Raw genomic sequence first — 22,771 nt, 5'->3', positions numbered from 1 at the left:
TTTTTTTTTCCTTTTAAATGTACTGTCTTTAGCAAGGTCCTTTGCCCCTTGGGTTGGTCCTTAAAACTAAATAAAAATTTTAAAACTATTTAAAGTAAATATGGCAAAATGTTTATGAGTATTAACTTTGTATAGGGGAGACCAGGGGATTGAGGTGAAATGCATAGGAGCAATGAGCACAGCTCTGCAGCCAGACTATCTGGGTTCCAGTCTGGATCTGCTGTCTTTTAACTGTGTGCCCTTGAGCAAATTATTTACCCTTTTGTACTTCAGTTTAATCATCTGAAATGAAAATTATAATATACACCCCCATCATAGGGTAGTTGTAAAGACAAAATATACAAACATCTAAAGCACTTGGAACAATATTTGTCACCAAGTAAATGCTCAATAAATATTATTGTTATTATTTTATAAAATATTTTATTATAGAATGATTGTAAATGTTTTAAAGACTGTTTAGTTGTGAAATCAACAAAAGAAACTTTTAAAAATTTAGAATATTTTTATTTGTAAGTAAATTTATTAAAGTTGAGGGAAAGTAAACTCTGACTTTTTTTTCTTTAGCAGTAGAAGTTGATCACAGGGTCACTGTAATTGGCTAGATTTATTATTTAACAATGCTGTGTGCATCTTGGTACGGTTATATAGAGGGAAAAAAAAACATGGAGTCATACTGACATAAGTTCAGATCCTAGTTTCTCTGCATAATGCTTTTGACTGTTAATTGTTATTTTTTTATTTCCTGGGTCTTAAGAAAGTATCTTTACTTCCTCAAGCCTCAGTTTGCCATTTGTACAATAGGGTGATAAATACACCCACCTTAGAGAATAATTGTGAAGATTGAGTGAAATACACATATAAAGCACATGGGCCCTGCTCATAGTAGCTGCTCAATAAAACTTCATTCCCTGCTTACTTTAAACATGTAATTGTTTATCACACTACCTTTAATTTAATGCCATTCTCTTCCACTCCCTCAGATAGTTATGACCAGAGTGCATTACAGGCAGTTCAGTTGGAAGATGGCACCACAGCTTACATCCACCATGCAGTGCAAGTCCCACAGTCTGACACCATCTTGGCAATTCAAGCTGATGGGACAGTGGCAGGTCTGCACACTGGGGATGCCGCCATTGACCCCGACACCATCAGTGCTTTGGAACAGTACGCAGCAAAGGTATAGCATTTTACAATGTCAAGAACATCCCAGGTAGAGCTTCTTTTGTTGTTATTTAGTCACTAAGTCATGTCCAACTCTGCAACCCCATGGACAGCAGCACATCAGGCTTCGCTGTCCTTCACCATCTCCTGGAGTTTGCTCAAACTCACGTCCATTGAGTCGGTGATGCCATCCAACCATTTCATCCTCTTTTGCCCCCTTCTCCTCCTGCCCTCAATTTTTCCCTGCATCAGAATCTTTTCCAGTCAGTCGACTCTTCATATCAGTTGGCTAAAGTACTGGAGCTTCAGCTTCTTTATCTTTCTTTAAAAGAAAAAAAAATAAGAAACTAGAAATCTCAAAGTCAAAATGAGACAGCATCAAAGAGAAGGTCAGCATTTATCCTAAAAGAAATGAAGGGTATAAATATTTGAATAAAAATAAAGGAATGACATAAGAACTTATAGAAGGGAAATGGGTAGCAGGTAATTCACACACAAAAAAATTCAAGGATGAGTGCCATAGAAGAAACAATGAGGTATATAGATAGAATTGCTTATGAATTATGAAGTAGACATTAGAAATTGGAAAAGGTGAGGGAACATCTTAAGTTTTACATCAGAAGGGCTGTGATTTCTCCCTGCATTTAAATTATATCATTTATATAGTTTAAAAGTCCCCCATAATTTTTATCATGAAAATTTTCAAACATACGCAAAAATAAATAAGAATCCCCATGTACTTATCTCCCAGCCTAAACAGTTATCAATATGTAAACATTTTTTTAACTTTATTTTATCCTTATAGGTGTCCATTGATGGAAGTGAAGGTGTAACAGGTTCAGGAATAATTGGAGAAAATGAGCAAGAGAAAAAAATGCAGGTGTGTAAGGCTACTTTTTTATATTTGAATCTCTTTCTCTTAGCATGTCTGAACTCTTCTAAGGATGAAAGCAAGAATTGGGAACTTACTACCTCTTTAGGGAAATTGTTACCAGTGAAGAAAAACAGTGTGCCTTCAGCAACAGCTTTCTCCAGCTACCTCAGGTCTCAGAATTCATGATCTGGTTGAAAGTGGCACTAAAGAAGTAGAAATATCACAGAAATCCAGATGAAGCCTGTGTTCTGGAGTCCAAGGCAGTTTTGGAGACCAGGTGGTCTTCTGTCTGCCCCACCCATGGCAGTCTGTGAATCCTTTTTCTGGGCCTTCTCCCTTACTGTGATTAAACTTTGCTACCTTGGTTGTTATGTCTTTTTGTTTCTTTTGCTTATAATTGATTCCTTCAGTACTTCCCTTTTCAACTTCTAGAGAGAGGGTCCAGCCTAGCTAATTATCATTGTTCCTTCTGGTCAAAGCTGTTTCTACCTCTTCTATCAGACACCTTCCTGGGCTGCAGATGGCCACGGGTCGGCTGCCCTTGATTCAGATGCTCACCTTGGGTCCAGTCATTGGCTGTCCCTTACCAAGCTAATAGCCTAGAGCAGCAGTCAGTGCCTCCATAAGTACTGAGTACAGAGTAGTCACAGAAGCATTTTGGAAACCCTACTGAACTGAACTGAACAAGTCAAAATTCAAGATTATGTTTTGAATTTATGTGAAAACATAAAGTATTTGTTTGAGGGTAGGTGTTTGTGTGAGTGGGCATTCTTGGAGTTTATATAATCATTGTAGTGTATTCTTGCTTTAATGCTGGTCCTTTTTGTTCTTAGCGATTAGTTCTAATGTTTTGTTGACTGTTTTCTCATAGCAGATTTTTTTTTTCATTCTTCCAAGAGTTTTTATTGTATTTAATTCCTAAAGTTATTGCTTCAGGACCACACTTGTTAAAAATTTACTTATTAATTTTTGGTTGCTCTGGGTCTTCATTCCTGCACGTGGGCTTGCACAAGTTGCGGTGAGAGGGGCCTACTCTGTCGCGGTGCACAGGCTTCTCATTGTGGTGGCTTCTTCTGTTGTGGAACACGGGCTCGAGGTGATTGGGCTTCGGTAGTTGCAGCATGTGGGCTTCAGTAGTCACGTCACAGGCTCAGTAGTTGTGAGGGCCACACTTTTTAACTTGAGCATGTTGTTGCTACTGACCACAGGAAATGTAGCTAGTCACAACTGGCATGTGCTGTGAGTCTAAAATATCAGATTTCAAAGACTCCCAATGAAAAAAGAATGTAAAATATCTCTTAATAATGTCTCCTGTTGACAACATGTTGAAATGATAATGTTTTGGATATATTAGATAAATAATCACTAAAATTAATTTCACCTATTTCTTTTCACTTTTGAATGTAGTTACTAGAACATTTTAAATTATATATGTGGTTTGTATTTGTGACTCATATGTCTGTTAAGAGCTGGACAAGAAGTTTCTGAATCTTCCATCCCTTAAAATAATTGTGTCCCATAGTTGAGGTTGAGGGCCAAGTACATGGTAGTAAAAGGTCAAAATGTCCTATAGCCATTCTGCCAGAGTTGCTTAAGAGGTTGTAACTCTGTGCCTGGCTGAACTTTAAAGAGGTCTGTACCTAACACAATAAATTTTTTTTTATAGTCTTGTTTTAAAGCTTTAGTTTTTTTTTTTTAATTGTGATGTTTATAGTGTAGAGCTTTTTCTTTCACCTATAACATAAGCATACTTGTTGTGCTGCTGAGCACACTCTTACTTGAAATCAGATTTCATAGGACAGCAAAGACCTACAGTATTAAAAGCATCTACCCTCAAGGGAAAGTGGTTTTGCCCCTAGGGGATGTTTGGCAATGTCTGAAGACAGTTTTGGTTGTTACAGGTGTCGGGCATCTGCTGGGTAGATGTCCTGCAAGGCATAGGAAAGCCCACCTCAATAAAGAATTGTTCTGTTCACAATGTCAGTAGAACTCAATGTGAAAACACTCATCTATTTAAAGATGTCCATGTGTTCAGTTGTAAGAACTCTAAGGATGATGGGATGTATGTGTTTTGAGGAGGCTATAACTGTTGTGATTACCCTCATGATGCACCACCCTTAGTTAAGCAGAAAACAGTATGGTATTAAAGTAGCATGTGATTTGTAAAAAAAAAAGTCTGAGTCAAGCTTCCATCCTGCTGTGTAGTAGCTATGTGACTGTGAGCAAATGACTTAATTTTTTTGTATCTGAGATTTCTTATTAGCTAAATGAGAGTAATAGCCTTTGCTTTACTCATCTCATAGGGTTGCTGCTGCTAAGTTGCCTCAGTTGTGTCCGACTCTGTGTGACCCCATAGATGGCAGCCCACCAGGCTCCCCCGTCCCTGGGATTCTCCAGGCAAGAACACTGGAATGGGTTGCCATTTCCTTCTCCAATGCATGAAAGTGAAAGATGAAAGTGAAGTCGCTCAGTCGTGTCCAACTCCTAGTGACCCCATGGAGTGCAGCCTACCAGGCTCCTCCATCCATGGGATTTTCCAGGCAAGAGTACTGGAGTGGGATGCCATTGCCTTCTCCGAGTTTCATTTGATTAGTGTTTTAGGTAATACATAAGAACATAATTTGTATATGTATAAGCATTATGCAACATTGTTGATGCCTTTACATGTTCTATAAGAACCCAAGGCCCTTGTTCATGGTTTCCATCAGTTTTGACTTCATTAAAAACCAGTTTTATTTATATTGGAGATCAAAGTCCTATGGCTTGACAGCTTTTTGTTTGTTTTAAGCCACACCATGGAATTTGTGGAATCTTAGTTCCCTACCAGGGATTGAACCCAGGGCCCCTGCAGTGAGAGAGCCAAGTCCTAACCACTGGACTGCCAGGAAATTCTCTGACTTGGTGGTTTTAATCAATCAAAGCTCTAATAACTAGTTAACACAAAAGGCCCATCAATCTAGCTCAAGAAAAAAAGAGATACGTTGTCAGAAGAATGTATTTTATAAGAAACTAAGAATTGGAACTGCTGAACAGCTATACTTCACAGGAACCAGAATTGCAAAGGAATCAGGACTGGAGGCTGATATCACTCCTCCTTTTTCCTTCTTCTGCCCTCTTCCATGGCATCTCTGCTCCCTTCTTTTCTCTGCAGACAGGCTTCCTCTGCATCTTCATTGAGTGTGCATTTGGTTTCACCACAGCCATGCTTTCTCAGGTTTACTACCCACAAGCAAGTCAAGATTTCCCTGGAGAATTTGTGGACTCAGCTTGACTTTTTAAGCCAGGCCATATACCTCATTGGTCAGTCTTAGGTATGCCATCTTCCGTGATTATCAAGGTCTATGGCTAGGGTGGCAGATTCTCCCAGAACATGGGTTGGATAATTATCGCAAAACTCATTTAGTATAGACAGTTTGAATGTGGATCACATTTCATATATATTTTCTGGGGAGTTTCCCACTTTCAGGGCAAGGGCACAGAAGTGATTCCTGGTTGGGAAACTAAGATCCCATATGCTGTGCAGGGCAGCCGAAAAAAAAAAACCAAACATACGTATGTTCAGTACTTTTGTCTAGCTGTGTGAACTTGAGCAAGTGAACCTTGCTTTTCTTAGGCTCTTTTTTTCATTCCTAAAGGAATGTATTAGATCACTGGTTATTAATCAAAGGCCAGCATGAGTTTGAGCTGTGGGACTTTTGCAAAATAACCCAAGACCAACTTCCAGAGATTCTATTGGTAGGTCTGGGATAGAACCCAGGATTTAAAAATATATATATTATTTTTAGTGGGTTTTTTTTTTAAATCAGAGACATATAAAGAAAAAAAAACCCAAATGAAGACCATATCTTACTCTACAGATAGCTAATGTATACTTTTTTTTTTAAGTAATCATGGTTTCATGTTTATATTTAGATATCTAAAAATAAAGAGACATAAAAATAAAAAGTGAAGGACCTGGATAAACAAGGTCCTGCTTTAGCATGGGGAACTATGTTCATTATCCTGTGATAAATCATAATGGAAAAAAATATAGATATAGGGTTGGCCAGAAAGTTCATTCAGGTTTTTAGTTACAGTGTATGGAAAAAACTGAACAAGCTTTTTGGCCAACCCAATATGTATAACTGAATCACTTTTGCTGTACAGCAGAAATTAATGCAGCATTGTAAATCAACTGTCCTTCAATAAATTTTTTTAAAAACCGAAGGACCACTACCTTGTAGTATTCTTTGTATAAAACCAGTGAAGATTTTTTTTGTTTTTTTAAAGTCTTCCTGTCAATGCCGACATGTCCCATGGTTCCCTAAAGGTCCCTCTGTTGCCGTACTTCTAGTATTCCTTTCTTGAAAGAGAACATACTTTAAAAAATATTTCTGGTTACTTTCATTTTGTTCTCCCAAGGAATATATTTACATCCTAATATGCAAGTTTATATACAGCAAAAAATAAAAACTGTATCTGCCGTGTGCATTAGGGCATTATTGTAAATTGAATTTTACTGAACGAGGCAGCAAAAGGTACCAGTTATTCTCTGTCCTATGTCTATCACTCTACAACTACATAAACTCTGCTGACCCCAGCCAGAATGCATTTATCTGATTTACACTGTGTAAATGAATGCTGTGTGAGATTTCATCTGACAAAGGAGTTTGACTCCTTAAAAAAATGTTTAAGAAAGGAAAAATACCACTGATTTCACATAATATGTTCCTTTTAAAAACTTATTTATTACTTTACAGTGTTATATTGGTTTTTTCCATACATCAACATGAATCAGCCATAATATGTTCTTTACACAGATAAGCAAATAGGCCCTACATAACTTGCACAAGGTCACATAGTGAATTTATGACAGAGCTAAGGTTATCTCTTAATTCTCAGAACATACATTAAGCATAAAATAGTAATGAAGTCATTTTCTGTAAATGGTTTTAGAAGCTAATTAGTATTCACTGATAATAGCTTCTGAATGGCCCTCAACTCATTTCCCTTGTGATGACACATCAGGTGGTTTTCCTTTTTACAAGGACCACTTAAATACCTAAGCCTAGTTTATTAATTTAGCTTTTGAATTTTGAATTCTGTCCATTTTTGTCCTTGAAATATCCGCAGAATCATGTGTTGTATTCTGTTCCATTAGTCAGTTGTCCTGGGTTGGTTTTCATCACTCCATGGTTACGATTATACAAACTTGTGTTGGTCTCCTTGCCTCTTTTGTCTTTCACTGCGTTGTGCATCATTGCCAGTTTTCTCTTTTGAAACACAGAGCTGATCTTGGTCAATCCCTTGCTTTAAATTTTTTGTATCTTTTACTTTCATTATCTAGGTTTGTACTTCAGAATGACACCTAAAACTCTTCCAAATATGGGCCTAAACTTCCCTTTCTTTTTTATGGTATTAATTCTATTATATAGATACAATGTTCTTATATTAAGTTTCCATTTCTTCCAGACACACTTTCATACTTTTGGTGATACTATTCCTACTGCGTGGACTGTTCTGCCCACCCCTCTTTTTCAGCCTCCAGATTTTTTCTGTAGACAGCTTGCCCTAACCTACAATTCTCCCAACTTTTGAATTTTGTCCCTCTAGAACTTTGAGTGGACTGCCGTGATAGCAATTATTATATTTTATTATTGTCCTTCATTTATAGGACAGTTTAACTAGCTAGACTGAGAGCCCTACCAAGGCAGGGGCCATATCATTTATTGTTGTTGAAGTAGGTACTTAACCAGTCATTTGTCAAACATTTATTATTTCAGAACTTCTGCCATGGTGGAGTCAGAAGTGGGTGGAAAGGGAAGTTAGTATGGAAATAGGATAAAAGAGAGTGGTAGACATAAAGCAAGTTCCAAAAAGAATAAAATAGTTTGAGAACTGAAAAGATAAATGTTGGTTGGGATTGAGAGATAAAGGGTTTTATAAGGAAACATTTCCAGTAAAAAAGGAGAGGCTTCCCATTCCATTCAAACATTCTATACATGGAGATAAAAAAGGTTTTTGACTGTGTGTTCTTTGGCTATTTGGAGATTTTTCCAGGTGTTGTTGTTGAGTCTCTGAGTCATGTCTAACTCTTTGCAACCCCATGGAATATAGCCGGCCAGTCTTCTCTGTCTATGGAATTCTCCAGGCAAAAATACTGGAGTGGGTTGCCATTCTCCAGGAGATCTTCCTGACCCTGGGATTGAACCCGAGTTTCCTGCTTGGCAGGCAGATTCTTTACCACTGAGCCACCTAGGAAGTCCATTGTATGTTATATTGCATTGCTATTTCAATGGTTTTCTTTTAAGAGGTTCCTTTTGCTAGTTGGTGTTGCTATGGGTACTCATCCTACTGTATTTTGCAAGAATGCCTTTATGCCAGGTCAGTTTTGGATAATTAGAGCTACTAGTGGAAATAGTTCTGTTGCAAATAGCGCTTACTAATAATTCTCATAATATGTCAATGTTAGTGACTTCAGTTGGTTTAGAAATAAGAAATTCTGTTTTCAGCCTCACTTCTGCCATGCTGACAGAGACTTGGAGTTCTCAGTAGTTCTTCCGAAACTGGAACTTCTGCCCCTTATGTCACCACCCCTGAGCTGTGGACGTTAGGATAAGAGCAGAAACAAGTACATTTTTGGAAAACATTTTGAATCCTCCTAACAGGTTTTAAGTTCAGTCTTAACTTCATTGTTTTGGCTTAATTAAATTAAATGCCAAACCTCTGATAATCTGTTTCATGCCAGAATTAAAACTTGTCCTAGGAGAGAATAACAGAAAAGATTCAGGTCTGGGCCTTTCCAGAATAAACCGCTGCCACCACCTGGTCTGAAGGTGTGGGCTGTTGGGCTTAATCTTTCAGACCTGGGAGATGATAAACTTGGTGCTTTTAGAAAGGAAGAGAAGGAAACAGCAAGAACTCTCTTCTCATGATGTGGAGTCCCATGTTCAATTAATTTCTGCCTTTAGAATTTGTGTAAAGCTTAGTTCCAGTTCTGCTAAAATAAAACTTATACACTAATATATATATAACATATATATATTTAAAAAATGCTAAGTAGAAACAAACCAAGATATTAACAGTTATTTTTTGCATGCTGGAATTACAGCTCACTTGAACTTTTCTCTTTACTCTTTGCTGTGGTAACCAAATTCGCCCAGTGTATGTGTTACTGTTAAAATCAGAAAAAATAATAGTGAAATTTTAAAAATAATAGTTACTTTTTAAGGGATTCATAGAGACTCTTCTGGTTCTTGCAAATAAGAGAAATTTTCTTATTCAAATTACCATTTATTTCCTTTTAATTTTACTAATATATATTTCACGTACTATACAGTTCACCAGTTTAACGTGTGTAACTCAGTGGTTTTAGTAGATTCACAGAGATGAACAGTAATCACCACAGTTTTAATTCTAGAACTTTTTTAACACCTCCCAAAAGATTTTTAGTTCCTTTGAATTATGCTCATATAGTTAGTGGTATAAACCCTTTAGCTATCACTGTGAGTAATGACCGGAGAAGGCGATGGCACCCCACTCCAGTACTCTTGCCTGGAAAATCCCATGGATGGAGGAGCCTGGTGGGCTGCAGTCCATGGGATCGCTAAGAGTCAGACACGACTGAGCGACTTCACTTTCACTTTTCACTTTCATGCATTGGAGAAGGAAATGGCAACCCACTCCAGTGTCCTTGCCTGGAGAATCCCAGGGACGGGGGAGCCTGGTGGGCTGCCGTCTACGGGGTCGCACAGAGTCGGACACGACTAAAGTGACTTAGCAGCAGTAGCAGCAGTTAGTGGCATAAACCCTTTAGCTAGCACTGTGAGTAATGACCGGAGAAGGCAATGGCACCCCACTCCAGTACTCTTGCCTGGAAAATCCCATGGATGGAGGAGCCTGGTGGGCTGCAGTCCATGGGGTCACAAAGAGTCGGACACGACTGAGCAATTTCACTTTCATGCATTGGAGAAGGAAATGGCAACCCACTCCAGTGTTCTTGCCTGGGGAATCCCAGGGATGGCGGAGCCTGGTGGGCTGCCGTCTATGGGGTCGCAAAGAGTCGGACATGACTGAAGCGACTTAGCAGCAGCAGCAGCAGTGAGGTATGATGGCATATGTGATATAGATTTTGACATTGAGGAACTGCTAGGCTAATAGGGAAGAAAAGGAAATATAAATTCTTTAAAATAAGACAGTAGCATCAAGCGCCAAGTCCATGATACAAGCTAAATATTACAGAGATGCTGAGGATTTGAAGAATCTGCTCTGTTTGGAATGATGAGAACAGGCATCATGAATTTAGAAGGATGGAATTTCCTAGGCAGAGAAGATGTGGAATTATATCTTTTTACTTTCAAGCTTCACCCATTAGGAAGTGTGCCCATATTTTATCTAGATGTTTTAACAACATAAGCCTACCTTTACTTAGAAAATTGTGCCCTGCAATATTTATTAATATACCACAATACATGAACATAGATAATTACTAGCTTGTAATTCAGCAATAACACTGAGATCCACTGCTTGTTTTTCCTTTTTTTTCCCCCCTATTATTTATTTATTTATTTTTTATTGGAGGATAATTACTTTACAGAATTTAGCTGTTTTCTGTCAAACCTCAACATGAATCAGCCATAGGTATCCATGTATCCCCTCCCTTTTGAGCCTCCCTCGCATCTCCCTCCCCATCCCACCCCTCTAGGTTGATACAGAGCCCCTGTTTGAGTTTCCTGAGCCATATAGCAGCAAATTCCCGTTGGCTATCTATTTTACACATGGTAATGTAAGTTTCCATGTTACTCTTTCCATACATCTCAACCTATCCTTCCCTCTCCCACTGCTTGTTTTGTAACTGATTTAACAGTTACAGGGAAAAGCCTAAGACAGACTCTGTATAGCCATCCGTGTCTGTTTTGTAAAGACCGTACCACACCTTCTGTACTGTTATCCTCTAATGCGGGGCTCTCTCTGTCCCCCCAACCCTTGTAGCTCCTCCACACTCCCACCCCCCAACCCTCACTTCCCACCCACCACCATTTAAGTGTGTATTGCTGTAGTGGATCATTGCTCAGAATGATGAAGACCTGCCATTCCCACTTAGAATGATGAGGACCTGACCATTCCCAAAGTTTAGACAGCTCCATTCCAAAACAGCAGAATGATTTTTAAAAGTTGTTTTGTCCTTTACAGCATGGTAAATAAATTTTTAAAATTATCTACCCTAGAAAACTTTATTTAATGTAAATATATCCTGTGAATAAATGAAATATATTAAATCATAGTGTTGTCAGATTTTTAAAAATATCTAGGTGAAACCTGAAGATGGAGGAAACACTCATTATTTAGAAGCTTAAATATTTAGCAATATAAATAAAATTAATTTTTATCAGTTCTGATACCAGAATCAGATTCCATGAAGCATATTCATTTCCTTCGACACAGGGTTTATAAATATTTAAAAAAAAGAAAGAAAGAAAAAAGAATAGGAATAAAAAGCACCAGGCAATTGAAAATATGGAATTTTTATTTACCAAAAACTCCCATGTTGATGTGCAAGTGATAGGGGGTATGACAGAACCTCTTTTGGAACCGAGAGTTCTCTTTAATAGAAACAAAGAGATTCTAACAGCTCTTTGAAAAAAGGCCAGTAGAGTCATCTGTTTCACTTTGTTGTGTCTTTTATTTTCAGATTTCTCTGTCAGCTTTTAGCATCTGTTGTATCTCATCAGTCATGATGATATTTGCTCCATTATTTTGAAATCTTTACAATATAAAACAGCTTTTGGCAGAGTTATTTTTGAGCCAAGCACGACAATCTGCACAGATAGGATGTGGCAGCACCGTCACTACATGCCCACAAAGTAGAAAGTCATGTCTTCACGTTTCATGGTAACTTAATTTCTAAAATAGGTCATCATCTTTAAAAAACCTCTGTGGCAATTTAGTTGCAAAGTTGTATCTGACTCGTAACAATGCAATGGACTGTAGCCCACCAGGCTCCTCTGTCCATGGAATTTCCCAGGCAAGAATACTGGAGTGGGTTGCCATTTCCTTCTCCAAAGAAACCTGTAACATCAATGCAATTATTTAAAGTCTTAGGGTGTTCATTTCCAGAGAAAGTGAAAGTGAAGTCGCTCAGTCATGTCCGACTCTTTGCAACCCCATGGATACCAGACTCCTCCGTCCATGGGATTTTCTAGGGAAGAGTACTGGAGTGGGTTGCCATTTCCTTCTCCAGGGAACTTCCTGACCCAGGAATCGAGCCCAGGTCTTCCCACATTGTAGACAGACGCTTTACCATCTTGGGCCACCAGGGAAATTCCAGAGAAGTGATCTTCTAAAGTGATAGTGTGAAAGTGTTAGTTGCTTGGTTGTGTCCAACTCTTTGCAACCCCATGGACTGTAGCCTGCCAGTCTCCTCTGTCCATGGAATTCCCTAGCAAGAATACTGGAGTGGGTAGCCATTCTCTTCTCCAGGGGATCTTCCTGACCCAGAGATTGAACCCGGGTCTCTCTCCTGTGTTGCAGGCAGATTCTTTACCATCTGAGCCATTTTTTCCCCCACAGACTAGCATCATATGGATTCTCATGTCTCCCACAGGTGACTCAGATGATCTAACCCCTGCTTTTTCATTGGTTTTGAAATTGAAAATGACTTTTACATTGTTTTTAGAACATATGTACTCTTATATATATATATATTTTTTAAAGCATTATTTTATATATATACTATATTTTAATGGAGAAGGAAATGACACTCCATTCCAGTATTCTTACCTCAGGAATCCCATAGACAGAGGAGCCTGGTGGGCTACAGTCCATGGAGTTGCAAAGAGTAGGACATGACTGAAGTGACTTAGCACATTATATTTCCAAAAATATTATTATTATATATATTATATCATTTTTAAAATTTCAGAATTTTTAAATATTTTTAAAAATACACACACACTTATTGGAATATGTCAAGGAACAGCTGCATACAGTGGACCAATGTATGCTGCCTGGCTTGTTTTCAGTTTCCAATCTCTGAGTGCTGATTACGCCCCCTTGTGGATCTCCTGTTGACTTCTTCCAGAGCTGCTGACTTCAGCCACATAACAGAATTAACCCGACTGGCTCAGGATGATAGAATCTTTGTCTGAGTCTGGAACCTGAGTCTGGAAATCCACATTTTATCTTTTTTTTTTTTTTCTGAAAACTGTAACTTCATCTACTTTATTTCTGTGTAAATACTTTAAATTGTACTTTTGGTTTCCTCTAGATTGTCTTACAAGGACATGCAACAAGAGTAACTGCTAAATCTCAACAGAGTGGAGAGAAGGCCTTTCGATGTGGCTATGATGGATGTGGAAAATTGTATACAACAGCTCACCATCTGAAGGTATGTACGAAGGAAGGCTGTGTCTAGTTATGAGGATACCTAGGACATTAAACGCCAACTTGATGTACTTGTAGCATTCAGACACCATTGTTCTCCCCCACCTATCAAGATACAAATGCTCACACTCATATACACACAAAAACCTATGCAGATTTTAGAAATAAACTCTTTGAGGACTAGGACTATGCTTTCTTCGTCTTTGTCTCCCTTGTGTCCAGCATGTGTCATAGCATATGATAGGTACTCTACATATTTGAAGAAATTTTTCTCATGTGAAATTTATGTAATTATATGGGAGATGTGGATATAATCACTCCGTTAACAGTGATTTGCTGCAATCCAGCAAAAGTTGGTGTTGATTGTCCTGTCTGTCACATACATAGGCCAAGTATTTTGATTGAAGCTAATATAATATATCATCACCCAAAAAAATAATATCTAGCTTTTATTGAATAACTTACAGTGTGTCAGGAAGTGTGCATTTAGCATATTTGGAATAGCAGCCCCAGAGCCCATCTCTGCTGCCTATCAGTATGTAACCTTGACATGTTACTTGACCTTTTAGTACCTCATCTTCCTTATCTGTAATATTAGACCATAGAGATTATATACCTCCCTCAATGAGTAGCTGTAAGAATTAAGTAAGTTAATTCTGTGCCTGTAAAGTACTGAAGAGAATGGCCTGGCAAGTGGTACAGGTTCAGTAAATATTGGGCATCGTCATGAGTATCCATTTGTCACAGCAGCCCTCTCTGGTAGGTACTATTATGCCCCCATTTTACAGAGAGAACTTGGAGGCTGAGAGAAGGCAGATGCCACAGTCACACCACCAGTCAGTGGTGAAGCCTTGCTTCAGATCAAGGCCCCTGTAGCAGCAGCCTCCACACTCTTAACTTTATGTTGTGTAGTGTCTCCTTGTACTCGCTCTCAATAGGTATATGTTCCATACAGACACCTTTGAGCAGTCTAGAAAAGCTCACACCTCCAATATTCCTGTTCCTTACTTAAAATGAGTACATCTTAACATATAGCATTTGGTCTATATTGAGAATTAGTAGTTTTTGAGAAAAGTTATCTTCTGTCTTTCAAAAATAATATACAAGCAACAAAATAATTCAGCAGTTGGGGGCAAGGAGGAAGTCTTTGTGGAGACCATCTACCTGCAGAATGCCTCGAGGAAACAGACTCATGCTTTTGTTTTAATGACAGGTCCATGAGCGGTCACACACAGGAGACCGGCCTTACCAGTGTGAGCATGCAGGCTGTGGGAAAGCATTTGCAACAGGTAAAAACTTCGAGTTATGTTTATTGGTTCCACTCGGGAGTCAAGCAGAGACAGGTTAGAGGAAGGAACTGACCGCCTGCCTTGGTCTGAATTAGTGGGCGTGCAGTGACTAGTTTTCCAGTCTCTCCCTTTCTTCCTTTTGTCCCACTTGGTCTGTTCTCTTTGTGTTCTCATTTTTCTCCTCAGACCTGTTTCTGCCTACTGTGTTCATATTTCACTCCACACACTACTTTCTTTTAGCAAGAAACACAAAAGCTGAGAATTAACACTGACTCAGAGTTTAACATTAGGACAGACTCTGAGGGGAACCATGATCTGGGGCTTAGCAGTGGGATGGGTCCTGCCCTGGGACACATGCAGCAGGGCCAGGACTGGTGCCCGGACTCCTGACTTCCGCCCTGTTCTTCACTCCATGCCTCCATTCTGCTTCAAGATTTTGGAGTATGAGTAATGCAGATGTAATAAGATGGGGAAACTTTAAAAAAAGAAACACACAGTCTCTTCTAGTCAGAGATGAAACTGTTGAATTTTCAGCAGGACAGTCCTGATCTGTCATGCTCTAGTACCTGTTTAATAGTTATTCTGTTGTGTTTGCCTATTATATCCTTGGTGTTTACTGTACTTTTCAATAGCTTAATCTCAGTGGGCATGCTTACAGGAATCTGGTATAATTAAATTTCTTTTAAATTTTTCTTAAAGGTTACGGATTAAAAAGTCATGTCAGAACTCATACAGGAGAAAAGCCATATCGGTGTTCAGAAGACAATTGTACCAAATCCTTCAAAACTTCAGGAGATCTACAAAAACATATCAGAACTCATACAGGTACTGGTGTGAAGAAATACTCTATCTAGGCCAGGAGTTCTTCATCTGCAGGGAGGCTCTTGGGGAAGTGGTTTCTGGAAGCGCTTCAGGGAGTCAGTATCAAGGGCTTCGCTTAAACTCATGAAACTCCATGTAGTCTGCCATTTGTGCAGGTCTGTTTTTTCCAGGATGAGGGCCTGTAACATTGTTAGATTCTCAGTGGGTTCCGTGTTCCAAAAGATGAGCAGTGGCCCTAGACCGCCAACCCTCTCAGTTTTCAGGAATTATCTGAGCAACAGGCTTATGTACCTAGGATTATATGTCTGCTTAGTAGCCCAACTGAGACCAGAACCTAAGGCACTCAATTTCTTCTCAGTTTAGCATGGCTTCTCCTGCTTTAAGCTGCTCCTATAAAAAGAAAAGAATCTGACGTCCTTACAGTCCCGCAGAAAGAAAGGCTTGTTCCTTTCTTGTGATCATTTTTCCTACCCTTTAAATTCCTTCTCTCCTTTTCCTACGGGGTACTTTGTTCAAATCTTCCTTCCCCTTCCCTCCTCTCCTTATATTTGATTATTTGCTGATTGGTGTTATAAAGGTAATTATTTGCTTTGGATTAGAGTTGGAAGACTTTCAGAAACTGTTGATAAGAGATGCTGGTATAAGCTGTTGACTAAGTAATATATTGATAGCATAAGGTCATTTAGTTTGAGATTTTACTGCAGACGTTTTAAATGTAATCTTATCACTTTGTCCCCAGATATTTCTAAGTATTCTGAGATAGTTTAGCAAATTTTCATGGAGGATTCTTCCCATTATCAGTGTTTAACTTTTAGTTCAAATATGATTCCAGATTGGCTTTACAGTGTTCAGGAACAAAGCTGTAGGTCCCTGGTTCTATTCATGCTCTTATTGTTATATGAAAGGCAGGTGTTTCTAAGCTCCTGAGAATAATAATATATTCAGTGAGTATTTTTAATGCATATTATGTATGAGACACTAGATTTTAAAAAGACCAAAAATTTTTTTCTTTAAGTGTTATAGAATAAATAAAGGAGGAGATAAGCTTTTAGGGATTCCAAGGCTATTCTAACTTAATCCTTATGCTTTACTCTGTTTTTCTTTTGTATTTCTTTGTGATATGTAGTTCTTTGTCGCTTATCTCAGTTCATTTTTTAGTATGCCTTTCTGGATGACTCCCGTCTTGGAAAGTCATGTAATCAGGGATGAGTTTTGAATACTATTCAGGTTTTCCTATGTAAATTTACGTTTGGAGTAGACAATGCTGTTTGCAGAAAAAAATAAAACAAGAAAAACAAAGGGAAACTCAATACAAAAAGGCTATAGAGTCTGAGCATGAATGATCCTAAGCAGAATTGAAGTATAAGACATTTTAATTATCTGTGTATTTTTGCACCATTTAATGTATTTCCCTTTGTGTTTTCAGGAGAAAGGCCCTTTAAATGTCACTTTGAAGGCTGTGGTCGGTCTTTTACAACATCAAATATTAGAAAAGTGCATATTAGGACACATACAGGAGAAAGACCTTATTACTGCACAGAACCAGGATGTGGGAGGGCATTTGCCAGTGCAACCAATTATAAAAACCACGTGAGAATACACACAGGTAACGGTCTCTAGTTCTTAGTCTTCTGTCTTTCAAGGCTCAGTTTTAACTCCTGCCTCTCCCATAAACCATTTGCAGGAATCTCTTCCCTCCTTCCTGCCACAGCAATGGATTACATAACTTGAACAAACTTCACTTTGGCATTTATACATTTATTTATGCAATAGTTACTGCATGTCTGCTGTGTGTTCCCCTGCTAGGCATCAGAAATGCAGAGATAGACAAAACATGTCAAGGGCAGTTGATTTAGGGAGGGGTCATAGACATAATTGTTGCAGAGTATCTGTATATATTTTTTTACCAGCTTTATTGAGATATAATTCATACACTATACAATTCATCCATTAAACTATATGATTCATTGTTTTTTTAGTATATTCACAAGGTTATACAACCATCACCACAATCCAATTTTTATAGATATTTTCTCCTATTCTTTTTTTTTTTTTTTTTAACTTTTTTGATGGTGCCATTTACAGCACAAAAGCTTTTAATTTGATGCTATGCTTTGTGGTTGTATTTTTTTTATAGTTGACATAATTGATTTATAATTTTGTATTAGTTTCAGGTGGTTGTATTTTTGATGGGAATGGAGAGGAGAATGAGAGGATACATTAGTTTTATCAGAAATTTTTAATTATTATTACTCATATTAAGAGTAAACTTGTGATAATTCAAAATTAAAAGACATTTAGAATGGAATGTTAGTTGTGTAAGGTAGTATTTCTCAGGCTACATTCTACAGACCCAGGATATCTCTGGAAATATTTTCAGGCATCTATAGCAATCCCTTTACTTTGAGAAAGGTACATTAATAAGTTTTGGATACTGCTTGGGAATGGTACATTAATAAATTTGGATACTGCTATGGACCTAAGAGAAGCAGAAGATATTAAGAGGTGGCAAGAATACACAGAAGAACTGTACAAAAAAGATCTTCACAAGCCAGATAATCACGATGGTGTGATCACTGACCTAGAGCCAGACATCCTGGAATGTGAAGTCAAGTGGGCCTTAGAAAGCATCACTATGAACAAAGCTAGTGGAGGTGATGGAATTCCAGTTGAGCTGTTTCAAATCCTGAAAGATGATGCTGTGAAAGTGCTGCACTCAATATGCCAGCAAATTTGGAAAACTCAGCAGTGGCCACAGGACTGGAAAAGGTCAGTTTTCATTCCAATCCCAAAGAAAGGCAATGCCAAAGAATGCTCAAACTACCGCACAATTGCACTCATCTCACACACTAGTAAAGTAATGCTCAAAATTCTCCAAGCCAGGCTTCAGCAATACATGAACCATGAACTTCCTGATGTTCAAGCTGGTTTTAGAAAAGGCAGAGGAACCAGAGATCAAATTGCCAACATCTGCTGGATCATCGAAAAAGCAAGAGAGTTCCAGAAAAACATCTATTTCTGCTTTATTGACTATGCTGAAGCCTTTGACTGTGTGGATCACAATAAACTGTGGAAAATTCTGAAAGAGATGGGAATACCAGACCACCTGACCTGCCTCTTGAGAAACCTGTATGCAGGTCAGGAAGCAACAATTAGAACTGGACATGGAACAACACACTGATTCCAAATAGGAAAAGGAGTACGTCAAGGCTGTATATTGTCACCCTGCTTATTTAACTTCTATGCAGAGTACATCATGAGAAACGCTGGGCTGGAAGAAGCACAAGCTGGAATCAAGATTGCCGGGAGAAATATCAATAACCTTGGATATGCAGATGACACCACTCTTATGGCAGAAAGTGAAGAGGAACTCAAAAGCCTCTAGATGAAAGTGAAAGTGGAGAGTGAAAAAGTTAGCTTAAAGCTCAACATTCAGAAAATGAAGATCATGGCATCCGGTCCCATCACTTCATGGGAAATAGATGGGGAAACAGTGGAAACAGTGTCAGACTTTATTTTTTTGGGCTCCAAAATCACTGCAGATGGTGACTGCAGCCATGAAATTAAAAGAAGCTTACTCCTTGGAAGGAAAGTTATGACCAACCTAGATAGCATATTGAAAAGCAGAGACATTACTTTGCCAACAAAGGTTCGTCTAGTCAAGGCTATGGTTTTTCCCGTGGTATGTATGGATGTGAGAGTTGGACTGTGAAGAAGGCTGAGCACCGAAGAATTGATGCTTTTGAACTGTGGTGTTGGAGAAGACTCTTGAAAGTCCCTTGGGCTGCAAGGAGATCCAACCAGTCCATTCTGAAGGAGATCAGCCCTGGGATTTCTTTGGAAGGAATGATGCTAAAGCTGAAACTCCAGTACTTTGGCCACCTCATGTGAAGAGCTGACTCATTGGAAAAGACTCTGATGCTGGGAGGGATTGGGGGCAGGAGGAGAAGGGGACAACAGAGGATGAGATGGCTGGATGGCATCACTGACTCGATGGATGTGAGTCTGAGTGAACTCCGGGACTTAGTGATGGACAGAGAGGCCTGGCATGCTGTGATTCATCGGATCGCAAAGAGTTGGACACAACTGAGCGACTGAACTGAACTGAACTGATGGATAGAGAGGAGGGTAGATTTAAAGAAAATTTACTTTTTTTAGAAAAGAATTACTCTGTCAATGCTATAGAAAGAAGTTAAAGGGAGATGAGGCCATAAGCAAGGAGACTGATTAAGGGCCATTAGAATATTTTAAGTGAGTGAGATGGAGAAGGATAAAAATGAAAGACATTGAAGAGGTATCAGCAAAGGACCTGATGACCAACTTAGTTATGAGGAATGAGAAGAACTTGTCTTCTAGCTTGTGTGATAGGTTCAGTGATAATGCTAAGATGAGGAAGACCAGGTTGGGAAGGGAAGATAATAGTGTGGGTTTGCAATATATAGTTCTCTGGGTTTCCCTCACCACCTGAACTCTCACCATCTGTATATTTGCAGTAATGGTTTGTAAAATTTTTACTCATAATTTGATTCAAACTGAAACCCCACAATAATGAATCCACTTGATACATGCATTTTTCTATAAAAGGAAAAGATTTTAAGTTGCATATGAATCTAAATGAGAGAACATAGAATACACTGTGGTAATATTTCTGATGCAGTCATATCTTATACTCACATTGTATATTATACATTACTTTTTTTATTATACATTATTGCCATCATCTTGCCTACATTATTTGTGTTTCCTAAGAAAGTAGAATATCCTGTGAAAACCTCAGAGGCCTGGAAAAGATGGCTGTAGATTAGAAAAAAATTGTCTTTTGCTAATGTAATCTGAATTCCTTTCTATCTGTCTTTAAGATTTGTTGTTCAGTTGCTAAGCTGTGTCTGACTCTTTGCAATCCCTTGGACTGCAGCACACCAGGCTCCCCTGTCCTCCACTATCTCCCAGAGTTTGCTCAAATTCATGTCCATTGAGTCAGTGATACTATTGAACCATTTCATCTTCTGCACCCCCCTTCTCCTTTTCCCTTCAGTCTTTCCCAGCATCAGAGTCTTTTCCAATGAGTTGGCTCTTTGCATCACATGGCCAAATATTTTTAAGATATTTCATTTTAAACTTATAGTACATGTTTGTGGTGTAGAAAGAAAACAAAATTCCTATTTGATACTCTGCTATTATTGTGTATTACACACACTTATACATGCTACTGAGTTCAGAGTGTTAATAATTAGATAAATGGTGTTTTAAGTGCTTCATTTTATGCAGACATTCTTGGTGGGTTAAGAACCTTTTTGTAATATTTGGGGTAAATGGTTGGGGTTTTTAGATGGATTGGGAAAACTATTTTTCCCATCTAAAGTAATGGAATATAGAAAGTTAGCCATTCAACATGTTTTATGGGCAAATTAGATTACAGTCAGAGGGATGCCTGCTTCCCAAGGGGCTCAGTGGGAAAGAATCTGCCTGCAATGCAGGAGATGGTTCAATCCCTGATTGGGAAGATCCCCTAGAGAAGGACATGGCAACCCACTCCAATATTCTTGCCTGGGAAATCCTATGGACAGAGGACCCTGGCAGGCTACAGTCCATGGGGTTGCAAGAGAGTCAGACACTACATAGCAACTAAACAACCACCACTAAGAGGAATGCCTACATTCAGTTTGGTCATTATGATCTTTGGAATATGCAGGTAGAGTAGTGCTTTCAAATGTGGCTGTACATCGGATTCACCTTTTTAAAATAGACTGATTCCACAGATCCTGTCTGCAAAGATTCTGACAGTTTTACTGAGGTGAGGCCCAGGTATCAGTATATATTAAAAATCCTCCAGGTCTTTTAAATGCATACATGGTTAAAAGTCACTAAAGTAAGGATATCCAGTGGTGGTTTAGTTGCTAAGTCGTATTCGACTCTTGCCACCCCATGGACTGTAGCCCGCAAGACTCCTCTGTCCATAGGATTTTCCAGGCAAGAATGTTGGAGTAGGTTGCCATTTCCTTCTCCAGGGAATCTTTAAAACCCAGGGATCAAACCCGGGTCTCCAGCACTGCAGGCAAATTCTTTATCTATTGAGCTATCAGGGAAACCCCCTCAAGGATATCCAGTAGGTAGTTGTAAATGTTGGCCTGACCCAGGAAGTGGGTCTGGGTTGGAAGAAAAGATTGGCTGATGATCATCAAGTAGATAATACAAAAATCCACATTATGTATAAGTGGAGCATAAGACTCAGCTGTGTAAAATGCAGTCCATTTTGGAAGGATGATGAGATGACCGACCCAGTTGAGAGTACAGCTAGCTATTGCTGCTGTTAAGTCGCTTCAGTTGTGTCTGACTCTGTGCGACCGCATAGACGGCAGCCCACCAGGCTCCGCCGTCCTTGGGATTCTCCAGGCAAGAACACTGGAGTGGGTTGCCATTTCCTTCTCCAATGCATGAAAGTGAAAAGTGAAAGTGAAGTCGCTCAGTCATGTCCGACTCTTCGCAACCCCATGGACTGCAGCCTACCAGGCTCCTCTGTCCATGGGATTTTCCAGGCAAGAGTACTGGAGTAGGGTGCCATTGCCTTCTCTGCAGCTAGCCATTAGGGAGCTCTAAAGTGCAACTCAGATCCATTTATGTCTCCATGAGAAGATGTTCAACATCGCTATCACTCAGGAAATGGTAAACAAAACCACAATGAGATATCACCTCCCACCTGTCATAATGGCTATTATCAAAAAGATAGTAACAAGTGTTGGTAAGGATGTAAAGAAAAGGAAATCCTCTTGCACAGTTGGTAGGAATGTAAATTGGTACAGCCACTACAGAAAACAGTTTGGAGTTTCCTCAAAAATGAAACATAGAACTACCATACAATCCAGCAATTCCACTTCTGGGTATTTGAATGAAGAAAATAAGACACTAATTTAAAAAGATATATACACCCCTGTGTTTATTACAGCATTATTTTTAATATCCAGGATATGGAAGCAACCTAAGTGTCCATTGATAGGTGAATGGATAAGTGTGATACATTTACATACAAACATACAGTGGAGTATTAGCCATAAAACAGAATGAAGTCTTGGCATTTGTGACAACATGGATGGACTTAGAGGGTATGCGAAATGTCAGTCAGAGGAAGACAAATACTGTATGATTTCACCTATATGTGGAACTTTAACAAACCAAATGAATAAACAAACATAGAGACAGACTCATAGATAAAGAAAACAAAACTGGTAGTTGCCAGAGGGCAGGGGATTGGTGGATGAATAAA

The 22,771-nt window shown here is 38.8% G+C and overlaps 1 protein-coding gene across 6 annotated transcripts in view; it reads left to right on the top strand.

The window, feature by feature from the left end:
• The window catches only part of ZNF143 (zinc finger protein 143), a 66,302-nt gene that overhangs the window by 20,899 nt on the left and 22,632 nt on the right, over positions 1-22,771 (top strand). For all 6 annotated transcript variants that reach the window (XM_055548673.1, XM_055548675.1, XM_055548670.1 and 3 more), the window contains 6 exons: positions 984-1,180; positions 1,970-2,044; positions 13,284-13,403; positions 14,613-14,688; positions 15,388-15,513; positions 16,937-17,116. In XM_055548673.1, coding sequence (XP_055404648.1) covers positions 984-1,180; positions 1,970-2,044; positions 13,284-13,403; positions 14,613-14,688; positions 15,388-15,513; positions 16,937-17,116 — 774 coding nt within the window. The remainder of the gene's footprint in view (positions 1-983; positions 1,181-1,969; positions 2,045-13,283; positions 13,404-14,612; positions 14,689-15,387; positions 15,514-16,936; positions 17,117-22,771) is intronic.

This window comes from Bubalus kerabau, chromosome 15 (assembly GCF_029407905.1).
Source record: "Bubalus kerabau isolate K-KA32 ecotype Philippines breed swamp buffalo chromosome 15, PCC_UOA_SB_1v2, whole genome shotgun sequence".
In the NCBI taxonomy this organism is placed as follows: domain Eukaryota; kingdom Metazoa; phylum Chordata; class Mammalia; order Artiodactyla; family Bovidae; genus Bubalus; species Bubalus kerabau.
This window is presented reverse-complemented; position numbering and strand designations above follow the sequence as displayed.